The following is a 25,702-nucleotide window of genomic DNA, read 5'->3' on the forward strand; positions in this document are numbered from 1 at the left end:
AGTATGGGGAAGTGCAGTGCCGTTGTGGCTCAGTATGGGGAAATGCAGTGCCATTGTGGCTCAGGACTTCAAAATATGTGTTCAGCATCGTCACCGTTCAGCTGTTGTTCCCCCCACATTATGTAGGTGTGAGCCATCAGGATATGAGTGAAATAGTGATTTCTCGGTGTTATAAAAGTCTGTGTGTTCAGTTTTAAAATGCATCTTCTGTGGTTCTATTAGAAACATAAACCGCAGGGAAAATGTTCAGTTAGTCTTCACAGGAATTTCTAAATTGGCCTGGTAAGGGCTCATTCCCTGTGTTACTTATCTCTGTTTATAGAAAACGTTTCATTAATCGAAGCTGTAGATATACGTATGTGTGAAATGATAATTGTGAGGTAAAGTGATGCCTTATAAACGTGCATGTATGAATGTTGGAGTGGGAGGAGCCTGTTGACTGTGTCTCTGTGGTCTGCCAGGAGGTGACGCACTACCTGGTGAAGTGGTGCTCGCTGTCCTATGAGGAGAGCACCTGGGAGCTCCAGGAGGATGTGGACCCGGGGAAAATCCGAGAGTTTGAGGAGATAAAGAAAGTTCCGGAGCTCAAGCATGTGGTAGGAAAAGGAGGGGAACTCCAAAAATCATGTGTTTGCTGGTCCTCTCTGTGTAAGAATGATTTATGAATCTGGATTCTGTGTTGATTCATTTTAAATGGACCCAAAGGGGTCATTTGTGTGTGTGTGTGTGTGTCTGTTTGCGCATGTGAATTTTAATTCCCTGCAAGACTGTGTTTGTGCTTATGTGCTCATGCATTCATCAGCACGTGCTGTATCTGCTTGCATGTGTGGGTGTATATGTATGTATGTGAGCGTGCGTGTGTGTGGGTGTATATGTATGTGTGTGTGTGCGTGTGTGTGTGTGCGCGTGCGTGTATGTGTGTGTGTGGGTATATATGTATGCGAGTGTGCTTGCGTGTGTGTGGGTGTATATGTATGTGCGTGCGTGTGTGTGGGTATATATGTATGTGTGTGTGCGCGTGCGTGTATGTGCGTGTGGGTATATATGTATGTGAGTGTGCTTGCTTGTGTGTGGGTGTATATGTATGTGAGTGTGCTTGCGTGTGTGTGGGTGTATATGTATGCGTGCGTGTGTGTGGGTGTATATGTATGTGCGTGCGTGTGTGTGGGTGTATATGTATGTGAGTGTGTGTGTGTGTGTGTGTGTGTGTGTGTATATGTACGTGTGTGTGCGTGTATGTGCGTGCGCGTGCGCATGCATACAGGCTGTTCCTCAGGCTGCTCTCTTGCAGGAGAGGCCGCTCCCGGAGCAGTGGAAGAAGCTGGAACGCTCGCGGGATTACAGGAACGGAAACCAGCTGAGAGAGTACCAGCTGGAGGGCATGAACTGGCTGCTCTTCAACTGGTACAACAGGTACGCTGGCACCACCGTGGCATCCGTCCGCCTGGCTGCACTGGAGTCAGTATAACACCGTCATGTACAGCAGGTACTCTCACTGTGAAAGAGAAACATTCAGGCTGCGTTGGAGTCAATATAACACCATTATGTACAACTGGTACTCTCACAGTGAAAGAGAAACTGCCAGACTGCACTGCGGTCAGTATAACACCATTATCTACAACTGGTACTCTCACAGTGAAAGAGAAACCACGTGCTACACTGTATGACAGATACACTCTCATAGCGAAAGAGAAACCGCTGTTTCATAGGAGAAACTCAGCCGTCTACACTCTCGCGAAGCAGACGTGGGGTTTGCACATGAAGGCAGCTGCTGTTGTAAATAACTGGACTTTCCAAATCAGGGCGGGAAGGGGATATGCTCAGCCCCACGTTGGGCACCGAAGTAATTTTTTTAAAAGGATGATAAAAATGCGAAATGTGATGAAAATGATTGGAGCGCTGCGTGGCCAGATGATTGACAGGACTGGGGTCTCCACAGGAAGAACTGCATCCTGGCGGACGAGATGGGCCTGGGGAAGACCATCCAGTCCATCACCTTCCTGTACGAGATGTTCTGCATGGGCCTGAAGGGGCCCTTCCTCATCATCGCCCCGCTGTCCACCATCACCAACTGGGAGCGCGAGTTCCGCACCTGGACCCAGATCAACGTCATCGTGTTCCACGGCAGCCAGATCAGCCGGCAGATGATCCTGCAGTACGAGATGTACCACCGGGACGAGCAGGTGAGCAGCCGCTCGGAGAGCAGCGACGGCTGGTACGGGCCTCAGTACGGGGCCTCAGTACGGGGCCTCAGTACGGGGCCTCAGTACGGGGCCTCAGTACGGGGCCTCAGTACGGGGCCTCAGTTCGGGGCCTCAGTACGGGCGTCAGTACGGGCCTCTGTAGCAACACGGCCACGGAGTCTGCTGTACATTTATTTACAATACATTCGTTTGGCAGACACTTTTGTCCAAAGTGCATACTGAAGGCCATTGGAGCAACTACGAAACACAGGTCCGATAAGGTACAACAGTCATTTTGTACAGTTATGCATAGCCGTGAAGACATTAAGTCCAGTTCACACAGTAAACGTTACTCCCTGACCTAGCCTGTGCTAAGTCATACTAGGAAGCATGACTTGCTAGAACATCAAGACAATGATACAAAGTACAATAAGTGCTGGATGGAGGTACATGTATAACATGAAAGTTCTATAGGAACAAAGTTGAGGGATTTAAGTGATAAAAATGATCGCAGATTGGGAGTGCCCTGCAGTGTGGTGATAGTTAGTCCAGGTACAGTCTGTAGAGATGCGTCTTCAGACCACAGCAGAAGAGGGGCAATGAGGGAGTGGTTCGTCAAGGAACAAGGAGTTCGTTCCACCTCTGGGGAGCTAGGGTAGAGAAGCTCCGTGGTAGGGAAAAGGAGAACCCTTTACCCGGCTGGCAGGGGCTGCAAGTCGCTCTGCTGCCTCAGAGTGGAGTGGTCGAGCTGCCATATACGGTTGAATCAAGTCCTGTAAGTAGGCGGGGGCCGTCCTGTCAGCTGCAGCGTAGGTGTGGGTCAGAACCTGATCCTGGCAGCGACCACAGCACACACGCATGCACACACTCTCACGTGTGCACAATCGCGTGCACATGTACACTCTCTCCCTTCACACACACTCCTTCATGCACGCGTGCACACATGCACACACATTCATGCACATACATGCACACCTTGCTGTTCTTTATTTGGAAATCACTTTGAAAATCATGTTAACTTTTCTAAAGGGTATCTTTTTGGTTGTTATTAAAATGTTTTGTACACTGTGCATTGGATCCTCGAACCGTAAGTTTGGCTTTTGGCCTCGACGGTCAGGAACGGGAGGTCCCCGCTGATCTTCTCCGTGCTGTCACCAACCCCCCCCCCCCCCCCCCCCCCCCCCCGCCCCCTGCAGGGCAACCCCGTCTCCGGCATGTTCAAGTTCCACGGGGTCATCACCACCTTCGAGATGATCATGGCCGACTGCCCGGAGCTGAAGAAGATCCAGTGGCGCTGCGTGGTGATCGACGAGGCCCACCGGCTGAAGAACCGCAACTGCAAGCTGCTGGAGGGCCTCAAGCTCATGAGCCTGGTGAGGCCCCGCCCCCTCCCCGCACGCATCACGCCAACATGGGCGGAGCCACCGGTGCAAAGACGGGGAGGAGGAGCGATGCTTCTTATGAGACGGTAGCCGTGTCCAAAGTCGCTCCCTGTTCACTGCATAGTGCACTTCGTTCGCTTTCCGTCATTTTATGTTAGTGTTCGAATTCCAACTGTAAAATTTACGCACTGTGTACGGCCCTCAAAAATTCCCACTGTGCAATGGAAAATATAGTGTACTAGTAAGCATGTACGCTATTCGTGCTAATAAATACCACAATGCAATGCTTCGCCTCTGCATGCACACTCCGGTGGGTTGAAACGAAATGAACACACAATCGGTAACGGTTAACAAGTCAAGCAGGTAAAAATGTCAAAACATTCACTACTGTTTTAGATAAATTTGAGGACGGACATGTGCTGTAAATTAAGATATTTTTGCAGCGCCGCTCCTGTCTACGGTGACTCAAGGATGATTCATCCGTGTCTGAAGTGAGGATGTGCTGCTCCTCGTAGAGTGTCCTATTGAGTGTTTCCCCTGTGGGGAATAGCCATCGAGCGAAAGAGGGAGCTGGCTGGGACAGCACATGTGAAGATGTGATATTCAGTTGCTTTTTTTGGTGGTGGGGAGGGGAGGGGGGGCTTTCTACACGTGATTTTTCTGTACTTGAGGTTATTTAGTACCTTGTATGGGCGCGGTGACTCTTGGTCGCTGGTGTGTGTAGGTTTTTGCTTTATGGTGCGTGGTTGCTAATGGATGATGTCATAAAGCTGGCGAGCTCCGGACCCCACAGAGCTCTTTCCTCCCTGAAATTAACGGCCTGGCACACGACCGCGTCGACACAGACAGGAGAGGAGGTTTATTACTATATTATTACGGATTTATACTATGAACCAGGACGTATAGCAGCGCACTGAAGTTATTTAGTGCCCTTCATGGTTCGTAGTGCTCTACAGCGGGGGAATTAACATCCATCTCCGGCTGTGTCACGCACCACCAGGGCTGGGCAAAGCATCCGGTTTGCACCAGCAGTTTACATGCTGTGATGTGTACAGTTGGTATTTAAACCCATTTATTATGGAATGCATATGCATGTGTAATAAGCACTTTTGGCCTGTATCTCCATGCTGTTATAAAGCACTTATAAATCTGTAATGAGCATAATTGGGCTGTATATTTGTACTGTTTATAAAACGCACATCAGTCTGTAATAGGCATCATCAGGCTGTTTACTTATTATAAGGCACATAAATCAGTAATAAACATATTTGGGCTGTATATGCATACTGTTATAAAGCACATATTATTCAATAATAAACATATTTCAGCTGTAAATGCATATTGTTATAAAGCACATATAAATCAGTAATAAACAAAAATGGGCTATGTATACATACTGTTAAAAAGCTCATACAAAACAGTAATGAACACATTTGGGCTGTATAGACTTGCTGTTATAAAGCACATATAAATCTGTGAGAAGCACTATTGGACTGCGGTTACCTGTTATAAAGCACTTATAAATCTGAAATGAGCATCATTGGGTTGGATCTACCTGGTGGTAAAATACATATAAGTAATAAGCGATGTTGGGCATTTCTCCAGGAGCACAAGGTGCTGTTGACAGGCACTCCCCTGCAGAACTCTGTGGAGGAGCTGTTCAGCTTGCTCAACTTCCTGGAGCCTCTGCAGTTTCCCTCCGAAATCAGCTTCCTGGAAGAGTTTGGAGACCTGAAGACAGAAGAGCAGGTGAGTTTTTTTTTTTTTTTTGGAATAGTGTTTTGAATGAAATGAGCAGAGGTCCTCACACTGCTGATAAATTGTAGTTACTGTTCTCACAGTTAACCTCATAAATCCATAACATTCAGTGTTTATTTTTTGGCCGCCTTTTTTTGAAAATACAGAAAGCCTTTATCGTCATTATTGGCATGTTTTCCTGACCGTTATGAAATGGTTTTTGTTTGCTGCTGTCTTTCATGGGGAAACAAGGTCACAGTCATTGACAGAGTTAGTCCTCACTGTTGTTGTCTGCATAAGGGCTCTCATATTCCTCAGTTTGCTAATAACCTGTACCAGCGTTCCTCTATGTTTTTCTAATTGGGTTTGAGATTGCTGTTGATAAGAGGGTGATGAAATGTTACGGTGTGGACCAAAGCGTAGGGATATGGTCAGTCCTGAGGACATACTGCTTTTTCAGACTCTACTTTTCTCAAGCAGAGGCAGAGGAATTGGGCCTCTCTCTCTCTCTCTCTCTCACACACGCACTCGCACACGCACACACGCTCACAGAGCTTTTGCACTCTCCGCTGATAGCAGGATGTACAGAAGTAATGGCAATCTCTGGTGTCCCTCAGAGACCGAAGGGGTTTTGAAATCGGGTTTTTTTACTTGATGAACCGTCGCGGCGGCGAGCTGACGGCGGGGCGTTCCGTGTGTGTGTCCCCCCTCCCCAGGTGAAGAAGCTCCAGGCCATCCTGAAGCCCATGATGCTACGCAGGCTGAAGGACGACGTGGAGAAGAACCTGGCGCCCAAGGAGGAGACCATCATCGAGGTGGAGCTCACCAACATCCAGAAGAAGTACTACCGCGCCATCCTGGAGAAGAACTTCACCTTCCTGGCCAAGGGAGCCAACCAGCACAACATGCCCAACCTCATCAACACCATGATGGAGCTTCGCAAGTGCTGCAACCACCCCTACCTGATCACAGGTAACAATAACCCAGCACCTGCAACTACACCTACCTGATCACAGGTAACCGTAACCCAGCACCTGCCACCACCCCTACCTGATCACAGGTAACAATAACCCAGCACCTGCAACTACACCTACCTGATCACAGGTAACAGTAACCCAGCACCTGCCACCACCCCTACCTGATCACAGGTAACAAAAACCCAGCCACAATCCCCTCACTCGCTTTAACCAAACATAACATAATGATGAGAACAGGCCATTCAGCCCAACAATGTTCGCCATTTTCCTATCTAAATTAGTGCTCTGATTACCTATAGACTACTACGTGACCTGGCAGGCTATTCCACACGTTGACTACTCTCTGCGTGAATTTCTTCATAATGTCTGTACGGAATGTTCCTTTTGCTAATTTCCCTCATTCTACTATCTGAACTCAACCTGCAGAATCTCTTATAGTTCACTTTTTTGATCCCCTTTATAAATTTAAAAGCCTCAATCAAATCACCCCTGAGTCTCTTTTTACTAAGCTTGAAGAGGTTAAGCATCTTAAGTCTTTCCTCATCTTTTATCTTTCATACCAGGAATCGATTTTGTTACTCTTCTGTGAACTTTTTCCAGAGCCTCTATATCTTTCTGGTGGTACGGTCCCCTGAACTGCACACAATATGCCAAGTGTGGTCTAACAAATGTATTGTATAAGATAAGTATAACTTCCTTGGATTTATACTCAATATTTTGGCTATATATCCCAGCATCCTGTTTTTTACTGCTACAGCATAGTGCCTAGAACCAGAAATGCTTTGATCAACCATTAGTCCCAAGATTTTTTCAAACCGAGCACATTACAAATTTGTTCCTCCCATAAAGTCATCCTGCCTGATGTTTTTATTTCCCACATGCAGAACTTTACATTTGGCTATATTAAATTTCATTTGCCAGGTTTCTGCCCATTTCTGGATTTTGTTTAAATCTTCTTGGATTACTTTAGTATATTCCTGACTATTAGCTGGGCCCCCCAGTTTTATATCGTCTGCAGTTTTGACTAATGTACTTTGTCCCTGTCATGGTCATTGATATAAATGAGGAAGAGCAGTGGTCCCAACACCGATCCTTGTGGGACTTACAGGCCTGTAGTTTCCAGGATCAGTACGGTCCCCTTTCTTATATATTGGTATTATATTACCTTGCTTCCAGTCCTCAGGTATTTCTCCAGTTTCTAAGGACTGTCTAAAAATACCCGCCAGTGGTTTAACTGCTTTAATATACACGGATTAAATCTAATATGAATCTCAGTGCACATTTTGAAGGATCCATGCCATGGCGTGTCATTTGCAGCAAATCAAAACAACTTCAACCCCAGTTGACAGTCAGATCAAATCGAGGCAGAGATCCAATGAATTGTAGCCAGCCTGCACGCGTTAAACTGTACATAAAAGCCCAAACTCGGCATGGCTACACAAGCTGAATTTAACCGATCAGCCCTCTCATCATGTTGACCAGTGCAACTACGGGCCGTGGTTCGCGCTAAAGTGGTTTGGAGAAAAAAAATGACACGCTTTATCCGGATATGCTCCCTAGGCATGATCTGGTCAATTTCTTGAATTGTCTGCACATTAAAATTTATTTTCTTTTACATAGAGAGCTACACCCCCCACCTCTCTTACTGGATCTATCCTTCCTAATGAGTTTGTACCCCTCTATATTATATTCATCCCCATCCTCTTCCCCAAGCCATGTCATAGCCCCCACTATTCATAGCAGCCTCAAGTTAGAAAAGTTTATTTTTAAACTTCTAGCATTTAAACAAAGACATTTCAGATTATTACTTCCACACATCCTCTCCCGTTCCCTCACCCCCCGTCGTCCCAAGCCACCCTTACTACAACTTTGCTTTAACAAGACTTCATCAGTGTTCACACTATTACAGGAAGCCCTGACAGCTTCCATCCAGGCAGTCTGCACCTCCCTACCCTTTTCACTCTCTGACCTCCCTGCCCCCCCAAGTCCCTAACTCTTTGTCCGCATGCATTTTAACGTATCTTAGATTGTTTCATTTATTTATTTCCTGTCTGTTTATTTTTGTATTTATTACATGGTTTAAGGGCTTTGAATGCCTCTAATAAGAAGTGCCATTTAACTATATTTTTGTTGCTATTGTCGTTGCCCTTGTTGTTACTAAACCGCTCTGGTGCTCAGGACAGTGGCACTTCTCAGCAGAGGAAGCGTATGGAGATTCTAAAGGTCATCTCTTTACTTAGAAATCCTCTTTTTTTTAATGGCCGAACTGGCTGTGCAAATTAAGCCTTCTTCCATTAACGAATCTTTTGTGTAGCTTTGTGTTTGAGCTCATAGTGCAGGAAAGTAACGGGGCTGGACAGGCCGAATGGGCTGTCCTGCTCATTGAATCATTATGCGTGACTGTGATGTTGTGCATGCACAAAAGGACCTGTTTGAAGTCTGAAATTAGCACGGATGTTGTGGTTTTAGTGGTTTGGGGTCAGATTCGTATTTCTGTCCATGTCCTCTTATGTAGATTGGTAATCTGTTAATGTATAAGTCAGGGTTGGGTGGTATCAGAATCTTCCCAGCGTGGTGGTGGGTGTAAAGCACTTTGAATTGCTGGCCTATGAGAAAAAGTGCTGTAAAAATGCAAGGAATTAAGTCAGGCTCTGGCGATATCAAGATTTTCTCATTGTCGTACTGTCTGTGAGAAATATTGGGGTGTTCTATATACCCTTTAAATAGCTAAAATGAGTAAGTTAATTATCATCATCGGTGGTTGGGCTTGGTGTGAAGTAGCCTGCTGTAATGTTACCTCAGGGTTTTCTGCACTTACGACTCGCGCAGCATTTGGATTATATGTTTAGCCTGCGTCAGCTAAGCTCCTTTGCATTAGCCGCAGTGCTGTTTCAAAGACCAGTTTGTTATTGTTTTTTAAAATGAATTTCACACTGAATTTGATTTTTGTCAAGTCTCCTTCACGGGGCTCATGGGCCACTGCTGGTGTCAGAAGGGTGGCCGGGTAGCGTGGCCTGGTCTTGTAGTGTCCAGGTATGTTTTTAAGTATATTCCATGTATATTCCTCTTCTTGAAAGATCATACGAAGGGCTATATTTACTAAGCGTGCCGCAAATTACCGTCAGTGCCCCAAAATTGTGCATTGCCGCGTGTTTTCAATTTAGTGGGCTGTTTTCACTAAGACTGGTTATGTAAATGAGCACAGCCACAGCAAATTCATTTTAATGTACTGCCAGCATTTAAGATGCGTCTTGCTTGTGGCAGGAAAGCGACATTGTCGTACCGCTCCATCTCCGGTGGAGTCGGATTTTGGGCGGATGTCAGGATTCATGCGATGGATAGGCACTGTCACCTTTAAATGGTAACACATCTCATTAGTAAAAACGTCCAGAACACAGTTTTAATATTTCAAGTTGTTTAATTCCATACTGAATAGCCAACCATCTCCAGAGTCACCATCTCTGAACTTCTAATTGAAACGCTTGGTAAATGTACCAAGATGTCACATGCCAGGTGTGACACCCCTGGGGGGGAGATGCGGTAGTGCCGGGGAACACCGTTGGTTGCCGCGTGGAATCAAATAAACGACCCTCTTCACCCTTCCCCCTCACGCGTTCTGGGTGAAAACAATAAACTAAAACAAACTAAAATAAAAAGACAAAACAAACAGCCCATAGCAGCTTGCCTGCTCCTCATTGATGCAGCTCTCTCTCTCTCTCTCTCTCTCTCTGTCTCTGTCTCTGTCTCTCTCTCTCCCTCTCTCTCTCTCTCCTCTGCTCTCTCTCTCTCTGCTCTCTCTCTCTCGAGTTAGGATTTCCCCGGTCACAGCCGCCTGCTGGGAAGGGAGCACACTTTAAATACCCAAACTAATTGGTAATGCACTCCAGGCGCGTGCGCCCACTTGGTCCTTCAATTGCCCTGAACCTCTCCTGCAAACCGAGGCCTGCCTCACAAGGTCAATAACAATGTGGCTACCATAGCTATTTCTGGTTTGTACATATGCAGTTCAGTCCTCTACCACTATTATTATTTGCAATAAATCAAATAATACTTCATTTAAAAAAGTTATTGCATCATTTATAAGTTAGTATGGTTTTCTGAGTGTATTCTAGTGGGAATTGGATGCTTGGGTGACTAAAAAACATCCCCATCTGTATAAATGTAAGAGCTGTTACAGTTACACCGCCTGTGAGTGGCTATAACAAACGACGTGCTTTTGGCTGTTGTGTGTTTACAGAATGCCATCTAAAGAGGAACCGAGAGGGCTGGTTCCCAGGGAGGTCATGGGGAGGGTTTCAGATTCGGAGATCAGCGAAGCTAGATGGGGTTGAAAATCAGCTACTGTACACGTTGGGTTCTTTTGGGGAAACCTTAAACATTTTAAACGGTATTTGTCTCAAGAGTATCGATTACGCCCATGCAAATCTTTAGTAAATATGGTCCTAAATTTGTTGACAAGACTCACGTTGATTCGATATAAAACTGTTTTATATCAAATCGATGTGAGCTTTGTTCACAAATTTAGTGCGGCCTTTCAAGAAAAAGAATGTACTTGGCCCAAATTACGTTGTCAATACAAAGGCGGTGAGTACTTACCAATTAAGACATTTCCAGGCTTTTATTTTTTTATATAAAAATCAAAATGCTGGATTTCATTTTGACAGTATAGGGAGTTCCTCAAGTAGGGATAGAGAACAAATCCCAGTTTAATATATTTTATTTTGACATTGCAACACAGCAAAAGATAAACGGAATGTTTCAGAATACTTCCTGTGTGTGAAGTTTTGCCTGTCTTTGTTTAGTGCACGTTATCACTTTAACAGATTTGTCCACTAGTCCACTGTCCACTAGTTTAAAACAGAGGCGTAGCCTGGATAACTGTAGGCGAGTGTAGTACCGTGACAGAGTTTACACAGCTCACTATTACCCTGTTTACTCGTGTTGATACACAATGGCTGAAAAATGAAAAATAAGATGCGTGTAGGTCCGCTGGTCGTAATTCACTGCGCTTGCGTAGTCTGTGTTATCACAAGCGTTTCAGAACGAGGTTTACATTCGCAGCACTGCTGCTGCAGCGTAATAATCATGTAATAAATAATCTGCTACTACCACGGGGTGACTGCGGTCGACAACTTCATGCGATTTCCATCTGGGAGATTTTCCGTGGGGGGGCTGGGGAGGGGGGGGAGTGCTGGGGGAGAGCTCGTTCTGTGCCATTGCCCATAGATGCACAATGCTCAGAATCACATAGCACAGCACAGATAACACAAGCCACCAGTAGTACAGGCATAGTACAGCATGTCTTGTGCGGTGGCGCTTCTGTTTGGCTCGAATCTTACGTGACTCGTCCATCGACTTATCACAGCTGCTGTAACTAACGTACTAAGGTAGATTTTGTGTTTGAAAAGGACAGGACCGCAGTTGCTTAATTAAAATAAGACTTGTATATGACAACATGTATTATGTAATAACATCAAAAAAAAAATCTCCCAGATTGAATGAACTGCATTGTGGGAGACCTCAGCCAATTACGGGAGTCTCCCTTGGCCTTCGTTGGCTGCTGTAGGGGTGCTCTGCATCCTGAGAGAGGTTGTGTTTGCACTGTGCGGTAGTTGCACAGACCGATGATTAAATTTGGGTTTCTGACGTGGATGCGCTCATGTTTTTCCGCATGTCCGTTTCGTGACGAGAATCGCGCGTCGTGGGTTTCGTTCTCATTTCCAAATTCTGCCCGTGCAGCCGGCTCGCTGCGTAAAGTTTTTAGTTCGAATTATTATTTTTAGCGCAACTGCACGAGTGGCCCCCGAAATTACCTCGCCGCGTATTGCGGATAGAGGGTAGCACCGTTTCCATAGAAACCCCCTCTACCAGGACAAGAGAGGAGCAGCAGTGTCCCAGTGCAGCTCAGGAGAGAGAGAGAGAGAGAGAGAGAGAGAAATGGATGTGAATGCTTACGGTTACCGCACAGAAGCGTAAGATTGCAAGGTTATTGCGACGCGTGACGTTTTGATTTTATTTAGAATGCGCTACGCCACCTGCGCGCGCAGCACCAACGGCGAGACTCTCACAAACGTGCCCGAAATGTTTATCTTGCCTCCGAGCGGGATGCGAAACAAGTGAACTACGAGAGACGTGCGGAAGAGACACTGTTACGATCAGCCCCTGGCCAGTCGCAACATAAACGAGAATCACGCAAAATAGTCGCAATTCAAAAATATCTTTAATTAAAGAACACTACAAAAGAACAAAAATGCGCAGTGTAGCCAGACTGCAGGTTGTCCTCTGAATGGAGAGAGAGAGTGTGCATCAGCCAGAGGGCCCCTTAAGTAGGACCCCTTCCAGGTGACACCAATTTCCTATTAGGAAGACAATCAAACAAATGTCGCAACACCACATTCAGCCACTAGGGCACAAGGTCAGGGAACCATAACAGACGCCGTTTGAAGAACCCGGTTGCGCGCCGCCGCGCGTCTCGCGCTGCTGTTTTTCACGTGACACGCACAGCTGATAGAGACACAGGCAGTGCAGCGCATGTGCTTCAGCGAATATGCTCTAAAACTGGCGCTGGGTGGTAGGACTCTACAGAAGAGTACTACCGCTGTGTCGGTTTAATAGCGCTGCATACGGTCTTCCCGCCATTTCGCCCTAGCCGAGTTTAGAGGTATGGATTGCGGTAGTGCGGCGGTGTCGTATTTCAAGTGGCATCCAGATACGAATTAAGGGTAGTGGAGATGGGCTATTATTAGTCCCTGCTCTGACGAGCACCGTCATAATGAAAAGCGTGAAAATGGATCCGGCTAAATGATCGCGCCTTCCACTTCTTAGATGATCTCCGAGCGCGCAGAGCCCAAATATAAATCCGTCGCCTGGAATTGCGTTTTATTCTGGAGGGAAATACCAATTTTCTCCCAAATATTCCTGGCTGATTTAAGGAAAAAAAAAAAAAAAAAAGGTTCAATAATTATGGTCACCGTTTTAATCATTGCCGATGGGGAAAAATATCACCTTGTGTGTTGATATCACAGAACATCACTGGTTGTGTCTTTTGTGTGTTGATATCGCAGCCAGTCAGCAGCCAGCCTTGCAGCCCGAGGTGTGTTTTTGTTTATCATATATATGGAAGCTGCACGGGCTGTGCTGCTTACTGTCTGTCACCTCAACGCCCTGCGGAAATTCAGTGATTGTCACCGCAGTTTATCGCCCAGTCCTACTCCCAGATGAACAGTGTCTGTAAATCGCCAAGATTAGGAACAGCGTTTCGGGATAGCGGACCGTGCTCGACGCTGTGGTCTCTGTGAACGCAGGCGCGGAGGAGAAGATTCTGGAAAGCTTCCGGAAGACGCACAGCCCCGACGCCTGGGACTTCCAGCTGCAGGCCATGATCCAGGCCGCCGGCAAGCTGGTCCTCATCGACAAGCTGCTCCCCAAGCTGATCGCCGGCGGTCACAAGGTGCTGATCTTCTCCCAGATGGTGCGCTGCCTGGACATCCTGGAGGACTACCTCATCCAGAGGAGGTGAGGGGCCGGCTGCCAAAACAAAACAAGCAGTTATAATCCTAAAGGCAAACTCCACCCTTAAAAAATCTGTCATTTAGTATGTTCCGTCCTGCCCTCAGAATAGTTGGTTTGACCTGGGCTGTTTCAGTCTGTATTCTTGTGTTCTGTGCTCTCGTGTTCTTGTAAGAACATGCTTCCAGGTACACTTACACAAATAAATATTGAGTGTAATGACACTTAAATTCTGTTCAATTTTAAATGTGCTTGTACTTTCATGTCTACTGACCTCTAACCTTAGCAAGAAAGATCGACACTACAGAAATTCATAAATAAAATATACCTAACACTTATACACTACTTCCTCCTGCCTTTTAATTGTTCTTTGCCCTCAAATACACAGCAGACAATGCAATGGCTTCTGGGAAAGGAAAGTATAGAAAAGTGTTCTTCGAAGTGTGCTTTGTTTTTTAGTCCTTCCTTGAACTCAGAGAACTTCCGATGACATAACTCACCATATGCCCTTTTACAGTTATTGATATAAGCATTTATGAATGCTCATGTAGTGCTGAAGAATGGGTTATACAGTGCTTGTGAAGGCCTTGTATGATATGAACGAGCGTTCACCGCAGCTGTTGCCCACGCGCGCGGCGTCCTCAGGTACACGTACGAGCGCATCGACGGGCGCGTGCGGGGCAACCTGCGCCAGGCCGCCATCGACCGCTTCTGCAAGCCGGACTCGGACCGCTTCGTCTTCCTGCTCTGCACGCGGGCGGGGGGGCTGGGCATCAACCTGACCGCCGCCGACACCTGCATCATCTTCGACTCGGACTGGAACCCCCAAAACGACCTGCAGGTCCGCCTCGCCCGAGCTAGCCAAATAGCCTTCGTTTATTTAACTTTGTTTATTTTAAATTTGGTTGTTTCAAATTGGAAAAAAAGTTATTGTGTTCTTGTTATTTTGACATAGCGAGCATATCTTTCTTTTATTTTTTTTCTTTCGGGTAAAATCTGGACCTACTTGCAGCATACCTGGAAGGGTTTTTGGAGAGGAAACTTAAAAAAAATGTACGTCTAAATAAATCGTTGCAGTGTCGTTCTGTACAACCTTGCGGGAATGTTGTAAAAAAAAGTTGCTGTAACGTTCAGTCCGCATTTTCCTTTGCGATGAAATTCCGCATATCAAAGTACACACAGTAAGTCCTCACGCTATGCGCGTAATTGAAATAAGATGGTGGAAGAATGGTGGAATGATTACAGCACTGTGTTTTTCACAGAATGCGGTTATTTGTATTCATGGGAAGTCCTGCTCGTAAGGGACGGCATGTCTAAAACACACATTAGTGGAATAGGAGTAAAATTAGATTCAATCGTTTATGCTCAACTCCGACAGGCAAAATGTGTTACTTTACTTTGAATGTGTTATTTTTCACAGTTCGACAAGTTCAACAGGAACCGAAAGGAACTGTCTTTGCGAAGAAAAAAACAAACAATTTTATTGAAACATCAGTCGAAGTTTAGGACGAACGTGGATAGGGAGGCTGAAGGGTCTCTGTGTGTGCTGTTCGATGGCATATGAAGATGTGCTTTTATGAAATTTCTGTTTGCTGTGTGATTGACAGGCTCAGGCTCGCTGTCACCGGATTGGACAAAGCAAGGCGGTAAAGGTGTACCGGCTTATCACCCGGAACTCCTACGAGAGGGAGATGTTCGACAAGGCCAGCCTGAAGCTGGGCCTGGACAAGGCCGTGCTGCAGGACATTAACCGCAAAGGCAGCCTGAATGGGGTGAGAGACTTCCTCATGCACACGGGCTCATGGGAAATGTAGTCCAATACGGACTTAGTTTCCCAAAGGCTTTAGCATACAGACAGCACATTAGTCTGTGTGACCGCAAATCTTTGGGAAGACATTAAGATGCAGAGAAACAAAGTCTGTTCTGCAGGTCTTTTGACCTGTTATTGTAGTTCTCCTGGTGGGTGAGGGGAGAATGAAGAGGGAGAGAGCGCCTAGGCACATGCCTCCTGAAATAAAATGAACAGAAAGTATTTTCTCTTCTTCCTGCAATGGAAAAAACAATAAACTAAAATAAAAGAGGAAAAACCATGTCTTTCAGCAACTTAAGCTTTTCAGCTTCTCTCATCCGTTCTTTCTCTCTCATCGTTCGTCTCCGTGTTCCTGGCACCTGCTGAGGTCAGAGCAGTTTATATGTTGAAGAGCTAAGGGGGCTCACCTGTGTGCAATCTCTGCTCTGACAGTTGGCGTGGTCTTAATCAGCCTGATTCCCCTGCCCAGACCCACACCTTCCACATCATCCTTTATATTACACATGAGATGGTCCAGATCCATATTTCACATATTGTGGGTCAGGTTGCCAGGTCCTGTGGTAGAGGCAGAGGCTTGGTGTCTCACTGATTGCTCCGCAGTCTGAAAGTGAATGAAATGCCTGGATGGGCTGAATAGCCTGATCTCCTCATTATTCTCACGTTCTTATCAAAGCCTGCCTAACAGATTCATTTAGTTAAATCCCAAACCGAACATGAAACCATTATAAATATGAGCTGTGATGAAGAATTTTTCAGCTCGCTACTTTTAATTTTAGGGGTCAGCTGATAAATTGCCATGGCCAGTTAGTAGGGCTGAGATGAGAGAGATGAGAGAGATGTACTTTTATTGAGCCCCGTGGGGTAATTTGTCCTCTGCATTTGACCCATCCTAGTTACTTAGGAGCAGTGGGCAGCCACAGTGCAGCGCCCGGGGACCAACACCAGTTCTGAGGCAAGTGCCTTGGTCAAGGGCAACTGCAGGAGCGCACCTAACATGCATGTCTTTGAGCGTGGGAGGAAACCGGAGTACCCGAAGTAAACCCACACGAACACGGGGAGAACATGCAAACTCCACGCAGAGAGGATCCGGTCGGACCCGGATTTGAACCCGGAACCTCCTCCTTGCGAGGCAACAGTGCTAACCACTACGCCACCGTGCTCGCCCTTACATTGATGCCGATTATGTCATTTCCTGTGAAAACACGCCCTCTAGTGTCGAATTAGGTCTCCTTCACACTGTGTCTGTTGAGTGTTGTCTCAGACATCTGAAAGCTGTGGTCCTGAGAAGGTGCAGTACATCTAACGGGTCCCACAGTTACAAAACAGCCCCATAACATCAACGGTCCACCCCTGTATTTTACCCTTGGTGTGATATCCTTTTCATCCTTCATCACACCACTGCTGTGCTTGGCCTGAAAGCTCACTTTTACTCCCATGTGACCATAACACCTGGTTCCAGTCAAAAGTCATCATTGGAACATTAATTGTAATCACCTCGGATGTGACCAAAATTGAGCTTTTTGATCGTGTAACCCAGCAATGGGTTTGGCATCAGAAGAAGCACAGTCGTGTTGAAAACGACATCATACCTTGTCAAATATGGTGGCTCTGATGTTATGGGGTTGCTTTGTATCTGCAAGTGCTGGGGCGTTTGTTGAGGTCAGTTGCATCATGAACTCCAAGGAGGACCAAGACAATTTTGCCAAAAAGAATCCCTGATACCGTCCACTCCCCACCCCTAGAGAGAAAGCACAGCATTGGCTACAAATGGATTTACAGCTTCTGCTATATGCACATGTACTGTACATCAGATACTGCCTTGGCATCGATGTCATAGTTTTATGTGTGTCTCTTACTGATAAACTGATAAATAAAGGAAATGGGGGGGGGGGGGTTCAGTTCCTCTCATTTTAAGGCAGTTTAATGGGGTAGCTGCATTGCAAAGAAGAGACTGGGCTCTTTTGCAGAAATCATTTATCACATGATCATATTGATGGTTTTTTATTTTGTAAGCTGCAGGTGACCTATGCAGTCCAGTCTACGTATGGACAGTTAGATGTGCAGATGTTCCGTTGGTTCTTTTGTTCCTCCTGACTAAGTCCCCAGTGTATAGACAGTTAAATGGGCAGATGTTCCGTTGGTTCTTTAGTTCATCGTGGCTTAGTCCCCAGCGTATGGACAGTTGGATGGGCAGATGTTCCGTTGGTTCTTTAGTTCATCGTGGCTTAGTCCCCAGTGTATGGACAGTTAGATGTGCAGATGTCTCATTGGTTCTTTTGTTCCTCCTGACTAAGTCCCCAGTGTATGGACAGTTAGATGGGCAGATGTTCCGTTGGTTCTTTGGTTCATCGTGGCTTAGTCCCCAGTGTATGGACAGTTGGATGGGCAGATGTTTACGTTGGTTCTTTAGTTCATCATGGCTTAGTCCCCAGTGTATGGACAGTTGGATGGGCAGATGTTCCGTTGGTTCTTTAGTTCTTCGTGGCTTAGTCCCCAGTGTATGGACAGTTAGATGGGCAGATGTCCCGTTGGTTCTTTGGTTCCTCCTGACTTAGTCCCCAGCGGCTCCATGGGTTTAAAGCGTAGCCGCGTGACGCGCACGTCCAGGGCGTGCCCTCGGCCAGTGGTCGAAGGTGACCCCTGGGATGACCTCCCCAGGTGCAGCAGCTATCCAAGATGGAGGTGGAGGACCTGCTGCGTAAGGGCGCGTACGGGGCTCTGATGGACGAGGAGGACGAGGGCTCCAAGTTCTGCGAGGAGGACATCGACCAGATCCTGCAGCGCCGCACGCAGACCATCACCATCCAGACCGAGGGGAAAGGTTCCACCTTCGCCAAGGTAACCACCTTCATCAGCTCTAACCGGGAAATCGAACCATTGATCACTCACTGTGTGTGCTAATTCTGGGCTGATGGATCAGTCACTGTGTGTGCTGATTCTGGACTGATGGATCAGTCACTGTGTGTGCTGATTCTGGGCTGATCCATCACTCACTGTGTGTGCTGATTCTGGGCTTATCCATCACTCACTGTGTGTGCTGATTCTGGGCTGATCGATCAGTCACCGTGTGCTGATTTTGGGCTGATCGATCAGTCACCGTGTGCTGATTCTGGGCTGATCGATCAGTCACTGTGTGCTGATTCTGGGCTGATCGATCAGTCACTGTGTGCTGATTCTGGACTGATCGATCAGTCGTTATGTGTGCTGATTCTGGGCTAATCGATCAGTCACTGTGTGTGCTGATTCTGGGCTGATCGATCAGTCACTGTGTGTGCTGATTCTGGGCTGATCGATCAGTCACTGTGTTTGCTGATTCTGGGCTGATCGATCAGTCGTTATGTGTGCTGATTCTGGGCTAATCAATCAGTCACTGTGTGTGCTGATTCTGGGCTGATCGATCAGTCACTGTGTTTGCTGATTCTGGGTTCTGGGCTGATCGATCACTTCCTATGTGTGCTGATTCTGGGCTGATCGTTCTCTTCCTGTGTGTGTTGTTCCCAGGCCAGCTTCGTGTCGTCCGGCAACAGAACGGACATTTCTCTGGACGACCCAAACTTCTGGCAGAAATGGGCCAAGATAGCGGAGCTGGAGATCGACTCCAAGGCAGAGAAGGTGAGCGCTGTGGACGCACCGACGCTCCCCAACCCCGACTCTCCTGGGAGCACTGCAGACACGCTGGAGTCACAGCAGATCCTCACGGTTTACTCTGAATAACTAAAGACTGAGGGGCACATGAAGATGCTGCATGCCTCCTCCTGGGATGCATGGCATCGTTTAACATAGAGAGTATAATATGGGGCACAGACGGGTGGACTTCATTACTCAGGCATACACTTTTTTCCTAATGAGGAAATGCTTATGTACTGACCCAGGGGGTAATTATGTGTGATTGAGGTAGTTATGTGTGATGAGGGTAGTTAGTCGTGATAGGGATAGTTAGTAGCGATGGGGTAGTTACGAGTGAATGGGGTAGTTAGTTGTGAGGAGGGTAGTTAGGAGTGAATAGGGTAGTTATTTATGATGGGGTAGTCAGATGTGATGGGGGTAGTTAGTAATAATGGGGGTAGTTGTCATGGTGGTAGTTAGTAGCGATGTGGGTTGTTGGTTGTGATGGGGGTAGTTAGGTGTGAACAGGGTAGTTAATAGTGAATGGGGGTAGTTGTCATGGTGGTAGTTAGTAGTGATGGGGGTAGTTAGGTGTGAACAGGGTAGTTAATAGTGAATGGGGGTAGTTGTCATGGTGGTAGTTAGTAGCGATGGGGGTAGTTGTCATGGTGGTAGTAACACGGGCGCTTTCCCTCAGGAGAGCCTGGTGATCGACACGCCGCGCGTTCGGAAGCAGACCCGCCACTACAACTCCTTCGAGGACGACGAGCTGATGGAGTTCAGCGAGCTGGACAGCGACTCCGAGGAGCGGCCGTGTCGCACCCGGCGCCTCAGCGACCGCAACCGCCGATACCTGCGAGCAGAGTGCTTCCGCGTGGAGAAGAACCTGCTCATATTCGGGTGAGTTACCGCAGAGCCACGCCCGTACCGGAGCCCTGTGTGTGTGTGTGAGAGAGAGAGAATGAGAGAGAGAGAGGGAGAGTGTGTGTGTGTGTGTGTGTGTGTGTGTGTGAGAGAGAGAGAGAGAGTGTGAGAGAGAGGGAGAGTGTGTGTGTGTGTGTGAGAGAGGGACAGTGTGTGTGAGTGAGAGAGAGAGAGAGTGTGTGAGAGTCTGTATGTGAGGGAGTGTGAGAGTGTGTGTGTGTGAGAGTGAGTGTGTGTGAGTGAGAGAGAGAGAGAGTGTGTGTGTGAGTGTATGTGAGGGAGTGTGTGTGTGAGTGTGTATGTGAGGGAGTGTTTGTGTGTGTGTGAGAGAGTGTGTGTGTGAGGGAGTGTGTGTGTGTGTGTGTGTGTGTGTGTGTGGTGTGTGAGTGTGTGTCTGTGTGTGAGTATGAGAGTGTGCGAGAAAGTGTGTTTGTGTGTGTGTGAGTGTGTGTGTTTGCGTGTATGCGCGTGTGTGAGAGGGAGTGTCTGTGTGTGCGTGTGTGTGAGAGTGTGTGTGTTTGCGTGCCGGTGCGTGTGTGTGTGCATATGAGTGTGTGTTTATGTGTTTGTGTGTGTGATAGAGGGAGAGAGACAGAGAAAGTGAGCGTACGTGCATTTGTTGTTAATACGTGGCCTGTTTGCTTGCGTCGCGCGGCGCGTTCTCTCCAGGTGGGGGCGCTGGAAGGACATCCTGACCCACGGGCGCTTCAAGTGGCACCTGGCGGAGCGGGACATGGAGCTGCTGTGCCGGGCGCTGCTGGTGTACTGCCTGCGCCACTACAAGGGCGACGACAAGATCAAGAGCTTCATCTGGGACCTGATCACGCCCACCAAGGACGGCCACAACCAGGCCCTGCACAACCACTCCGGTGAGCAGTGTGTGCGCCTGCTTCACAGCGAGGGGCCAATTTACCTGTGCTGTGCGGTGAGCAGTGTGTGCCTGTTTCACAGCTAGGGGCCAATTTACCTGCGCTGTGCGGTGAGCAGTGTGTGTGCCTGCTTCACAGCTAGGGGGCCAATTTACCTGTGCTGTGCGGTGAGCAGTGTGTGTGCCTGCTTCACAGTGAGGGGCCAATTTACCTGTGCTGTGCGGTGAGCAGTGTGTGTACCTGCTTCACAGCGAGGGGGCCAATTTACCTGTGCTGTGCGGTGAGCAGTGTGTGTGCCTGCTTCACAGCTAGGGGCCAATTTACCTGCACTGTGTGGTGAGCAGGTACTTACAGTACCTGTCCCAGGTGAGTGAGTGGTCTCACCTGCTTGGTACTTACCTGTACCAGGTGAGTAAGCTGTCTCACTGCTCGGTGCTTACCTGTCCCAGGCGAGTAAGCTGTCTCACTGCTCAGTACTTACCTGTCCCAGGCGAGTAAGCTGTCTCACTGCTCGGTGCTTACCCGTCCCCCTGTCCCTGCTTGGCTTCAGGCCTGTCTGCCCCGGTGCCTCGTGGGCGGAAGGGGAAGAAGCTGAAGAACCAGCTGTGCCTGCCGGAGCTGAAGAACGCCGACTGGCTGGTGAACTGCAACCCCGAGGTGGTGCTCCAGGACGACAGCTACAAGAAGCACCTAAAGCAGCACTGCAACAAGTGCGTCCCCCCCACCCCGCCCCTGTCCCTCCCCCTTACAGGGTATCCGGCTGAGATCTCCATACCGGGGCCCTCTGATTGCAGTCTAAAGTATACAGACTCAAATAACGATGCAAATGTGTCATAAACATCGATTAATTTTGAATTGCATTGACGTGAGAAAATGAGGTCGTTTGCTTTTTTTTAGAAACGTGTGGTTTTTTTAAATGAGAGCGGTCAGTCAGAGCTGCGCTGTGTGCGTCCCGCAGGGTCCTGCTCAGGGTGCGGATGCTGTACTACCTGAAGGTGGAGGTGCTCGGGGAGACGGCAGACCAGGCCCTGGAGGGAATCCCTGCCAAGTAAGAGTGCATGGCCGCCATCGCCAAGAGCTGCTCCTGCTGAACTCAGCTGAGGCTAATTGGGCTCTGGTACTGCTGAACACAGCTCGGACTAATGAGGGACTAGTACTGCTGAACACAGCTTAGGTTAACGGGGGACTGGTACTGGTGAACACAGCTAAGGCTAAGTTGGATATGGTACTGATGAACATTGCTACGGCTAATTGGGCTCTGGTACTGGTGAACACAGCTAAGGCTAAGTTGGATATGGTACTGATGAACATTGCTACGGCTAATTGGGCTCTGGTACTGGTGAACACAGCTCAGGCTAATTGGGCTCTGGTACTGGTTTATTCAGCCATAAATTGATGCTCATAAACCCAGGCTATAGGCTGAGGGGGGAGGGGTTCCGATACTGGTGAACCCCCGTCATAGGCTGACCCGGTGACAGATTGCGTGTGGTCTTCGCAGCAAATTGGAGGTGACCCTGCCCGATATCGACTACGTGGAGATCCCGGTGATCTGGTGGGACGCGGAGGCGGACAAGTCTCTCCTCATAGGCGTCCACAAACACGGTAAACCGCGCACCCGACGAACTGAAACTAACGAAAATAGCGAAACGAAAGAAAGCAAAACGGAGCGACGGCTTTTCGGCTGCGTTTTCTTTCTCCCGTTTTCTGTGCTTGGACTGACAGCAACTCCGAAACGCACTCGCTCACCTTTACGCACCTGGGCTGATTAGTTTACACAGCCCAGGCGCGTCTGTTCTCTTCGCCGATTAGCACGGCTGAGACAAATCCTCGTCTTCATTACACAAAATGCCACAGAGCAGTCATGGCTCTTACCGTGGTTGTGCTTTCAGGTTTCGACCGCTCATGTCTCTTACCGTGGTTACAAGTGGTCATGTCTCTTACCGTGGTTACAAGTGGTCATGTCTCTTACCGTGGTTACAAGCGGTCATGACTCCTACCATGGTTACAAGCGGTCATGACTCCTACCGTGGTTTCAACCAGTCATTTCTCTTACCATGGTTTCAACCGGTCATGTCTCTTACCATGGTTACGAGTGGTCATGTCTGTTACCGTGGTTACGAGCGGTCATGTCTGTTACCGTGGTTACGAGTGCTCATGTCTCTTACCGTGGTTGTGCTCTCAGGTTACGAGCGGTCATGTCTGTTACCGTGGTTACGAGCGGTCATGTCTGTTACCGTGGTTACGAGCGCTCACGTCTCTCACCGCGGTTGTGCCCTCAGGTTACGAGCGGTCATGTCTGTTACCGCGGTTACGAGCGGTCATGTCTGTTACCGTGGTTACGAACGCTCACGTCTCTCACCGCGGTTGTGCCCTCAGGTTACGAGCGGTACAACGCCATGCGAGCCGACCCCAGCCTCTGCTTCCTGGAGCGGGTGGGCATGCCCGACGTCACCGCGCTGTCGGCGGAGCAGGGCTGCGGCGACGCGGCCGCTGACATCATTGCTGACAGGCAAGTGAGACACTCCCCTGTGATCAGGTAAACGATGCGCAGTCGCCCGTGGCTGCACTGCCTCTGAGCTCCACTATAGAAACGCATGTGAGCCATCAGCATATTTTCTGATGAAATTTTACTTAAGATGTTACAGTATGCGCGATGGTTAGTATGCGCAATGGTTTTATTGCTAATTATTTGATAAGTATCACACGTGGGTAGATCTATTTGTGTCTTGAAATTGGAAGATGTTCAGACTGCTGGGATGGTTTCGGATAATTTTAAAATGTCGGGGTGGTTTCATAATGTAAAGATAGGCCAGCTCTTGCACCATGTTTAATACTTTGTGAACCTTATTGTTGGGAAATTTTGAGCTGCATTGTATTGGGGTTTGTGTTGTGTTTGGGGAAACGCAGTAGTCTCCCTTGTAAAGAGCCCGTTTGTGTTTATTCAGGACGCCGGCTTTGGGTAAAAGTCAAATGAGCTCAAGGGCAGGTATCTTTAGAAAAGAAGTGGGCCCCATTCCTAGATCTGTGATAAGGCCTGTAGTGTTTATACGATCAGATCAATCAGAGCGTATAGGCATGAACCAGAGGCTAAATGGATTCATTGAAAAAGACCCATTTAATTTTTTAGTTCAAGATAACACTGTTCATCCTGAACCTTTACCCCAGGAAATAATGTCCGTTTGTAGCAGAAATCTCATTTTTCTCTTTTTTCAGGCCATCACCTTTCTGTAAAGATTCATTTATAAGTGATTTAATCTCTGCTGTTAAATTTGGCATCAAATCACAAAGTACCATAAATTTCTGTATAGCGTTCCCAAGTTGACTCTAAATCTCATTTGGCAAAGATTGTCTGGACTGAACAGCCACCTCCGCTCCCTTAAGAGTGGGATTTATAATAATCTGCTCATCATTGATCAGCTGTATCAATGCCTACCCCTGATAAACCATTTTCTCTAACTCTCTAACTCAACTCAAAATGTAATGTAACTAAATTTATCATGTCTTGCTCTGCCAGTCTACTGAAGTATTTACAAAGGAACTGGCAAAGGGGAGGGGTGAACTTGGCTTTAATGTAGCCTTTGTTTGTTCACCATATTCATTAGTTTTAATTTGATATGATTTGCGCCATAATTAGAAAGTTTTATGATTTGAAAGAATGGATTGATTTGAGTGATGATGTTTGAAGTAACACAGAGAGTACAGAGTGGTTAGAGTAGAAAAATTAGGTACCTATTAGTGGTTTAAATACCTGTTACACCTTTAATCATGTGTGCTGTACCTGTTACACCTGTAATCATGCACATACTGTACCTGTTACACCTGTAATCATGCACATACTGTACCTGTTACACCTATAATCACGCACATACTGTACCTGTTACACTTGTAAACACACACATACTGTAGCTGTTACACCTGTAATCATGCTCATACTGTAGCTGTTACACCTGTAAACACACACATACTGTACCTGTTACACCTGTAAACACACACATACTGTACCTGTTACACCTGTAAACACACACATACTGTAGCTGTTACACCTGTAATCATGCTCATACTGTAGCTGTTACACCTGTAATCATGTGCACTACCTGTTACACCTATAGTCATGCACATACTTATCTGTTACACCTGTAATACACTTGTGTATGAGCATTAGCTGAACATCAGCGTAAAAGGAAGACTGCTGCTTCTGCACATTATGTGCTAGTGTTTGCACAGAACTGCACGTCTTGTGGTTTTTGGCCTCTCTGTGCTCATACAACCCTTGGTCATCATTGCTTCTCGTTTGCTTTGCAGCACGTGCAAGATTGAGGAGGTGAAGGAGGAGCCCGAGGGCAAGCCGGACGCGGGCGGGGAGAGAGAGCTGGCGGAGGTGAGGGCGCACCTGAACCCACTCAGAACCCACTCAGAACCCACTCAGAACCCTCCGCTCAAACTCATTTCCCGTTTCAGACACTGTTACTCTGGCCCGTTGGGGTTTTCACACTGAATAGCTGCATGCTGGCTGTGCTGTTTGTATTGAGGCTGTATTTGGCACCCACAGCGTCCCCAAAACAAATGATTGCTTCACTGAGTGCACCTCCCTAGAAATTTGAGTTCCTCTTTTAGCCTGGTTCCTTGTTGAGTGGAAGTTGTTCTAATGTCTAATACAAATTGTTGTGTGTTCTCGAGGCGACATGGTACCATACCCTCTGAATGT

The 25,702-nt window shown here is 47.5% G+C and overlaps 1 protein-coding gene across 3 annotated transcripts in view; it reads left to right on the forward strand.

Annotated features, from left to right (window-relative positions):
* Nucleotides 1-25,702, forward strand: part of chd6 (chromodomain helicase DNA binding protein 6) — an 84,207-nt gene that overhangs the window by 35,451 nt on the left and 23,054 nt on the right. For all 3 annotated transcript variants that reach the window (XM_035387548.1, XM_035387549.1, XM_035387550.1), the window contains exons 10-27: nucleotides 462-596; nucleotides 1,292-1,413; nucleotides 1,940-2,183; nucleotides 3,380-3,556; nucleotides 5,171-5,314; nucleotides 6,019-6,274; nucleotides 13,584-13,794; nucleotides 14,434-14,629; nucleotides 15,396-15,560; nucleotides 18,257-18,436; nucleotides 19,100-19,210; nucleotides 19,902-20,104; nucleotides 20,798-20,997; nucleotides 21,548-21,707; nucleotides 21,956-22,045; nucleotides 22,496-22,599; nucleotides 23,374-23,506; nucleotides 25,300-25,375. In XM_035387548.1, the coding sequence (XP_035243439.1) occupies nucleotides 462-596; nucleotides 1,292-1,413; nucleotides 1,940-2,183; nucleotides 3,380-3,556; nucleotides 5,171-5,314; nucleotides 6,019-6,274; nucleotides 13,584-13,794; nucleotides 14,434-14,629; nucleotides 15,396-15,560; nucleotides 18,257-18,436; nucleotides 19,100-19,210; nucleotides 19,902-20,104; nucleotides 20,798-20,997; nucleotides 21,548-21,707; nucleotides 21,956-22,045; nucleotides 22,496-22,599; nucleotides 23,374-23,506; nucleotides 25,300-25,375 (2,907 nt within the window). The remainder of the gene's footprint in view (nucleotides 1-461; nucleotides 597-1,291; nucleotides 1,414-1,939; nucleotides 2,184-3,379; nucleotides 3,557-5,170; nucleotides 5,315-6,018; nucleotides 6,275-13,583; nucleotides 13,795-14,433; nucleotides 14,630-15,395; nucleotides 15,561-18,256; nucleotides 18,437-19,099; nucleotides 19,211-19,901; nucleotides 20,105-20,797; nucleotides 20,998-21,547; nucleotides 21,708-21,955; nucleotides 22,046-22,495; nucleotides 22,600-23,373; nucleotides 23,507-25,299; nucleotides 25,376-25,702) is intronic.

This window comes from Anguilla anguilla, chromosome 13 (assembly GCF_013347855.1).
Source record: "Anguilla anguilla isolate fAngAng1 chromosome 13, fAngAng1.pri, whole genome shotgun sequence".
NCBI lineage: Eukaryota > Metazoa > Chordata > Actinopteri > Anguilliformes > Anguillidae > Anguilla > Anguilla anguilla.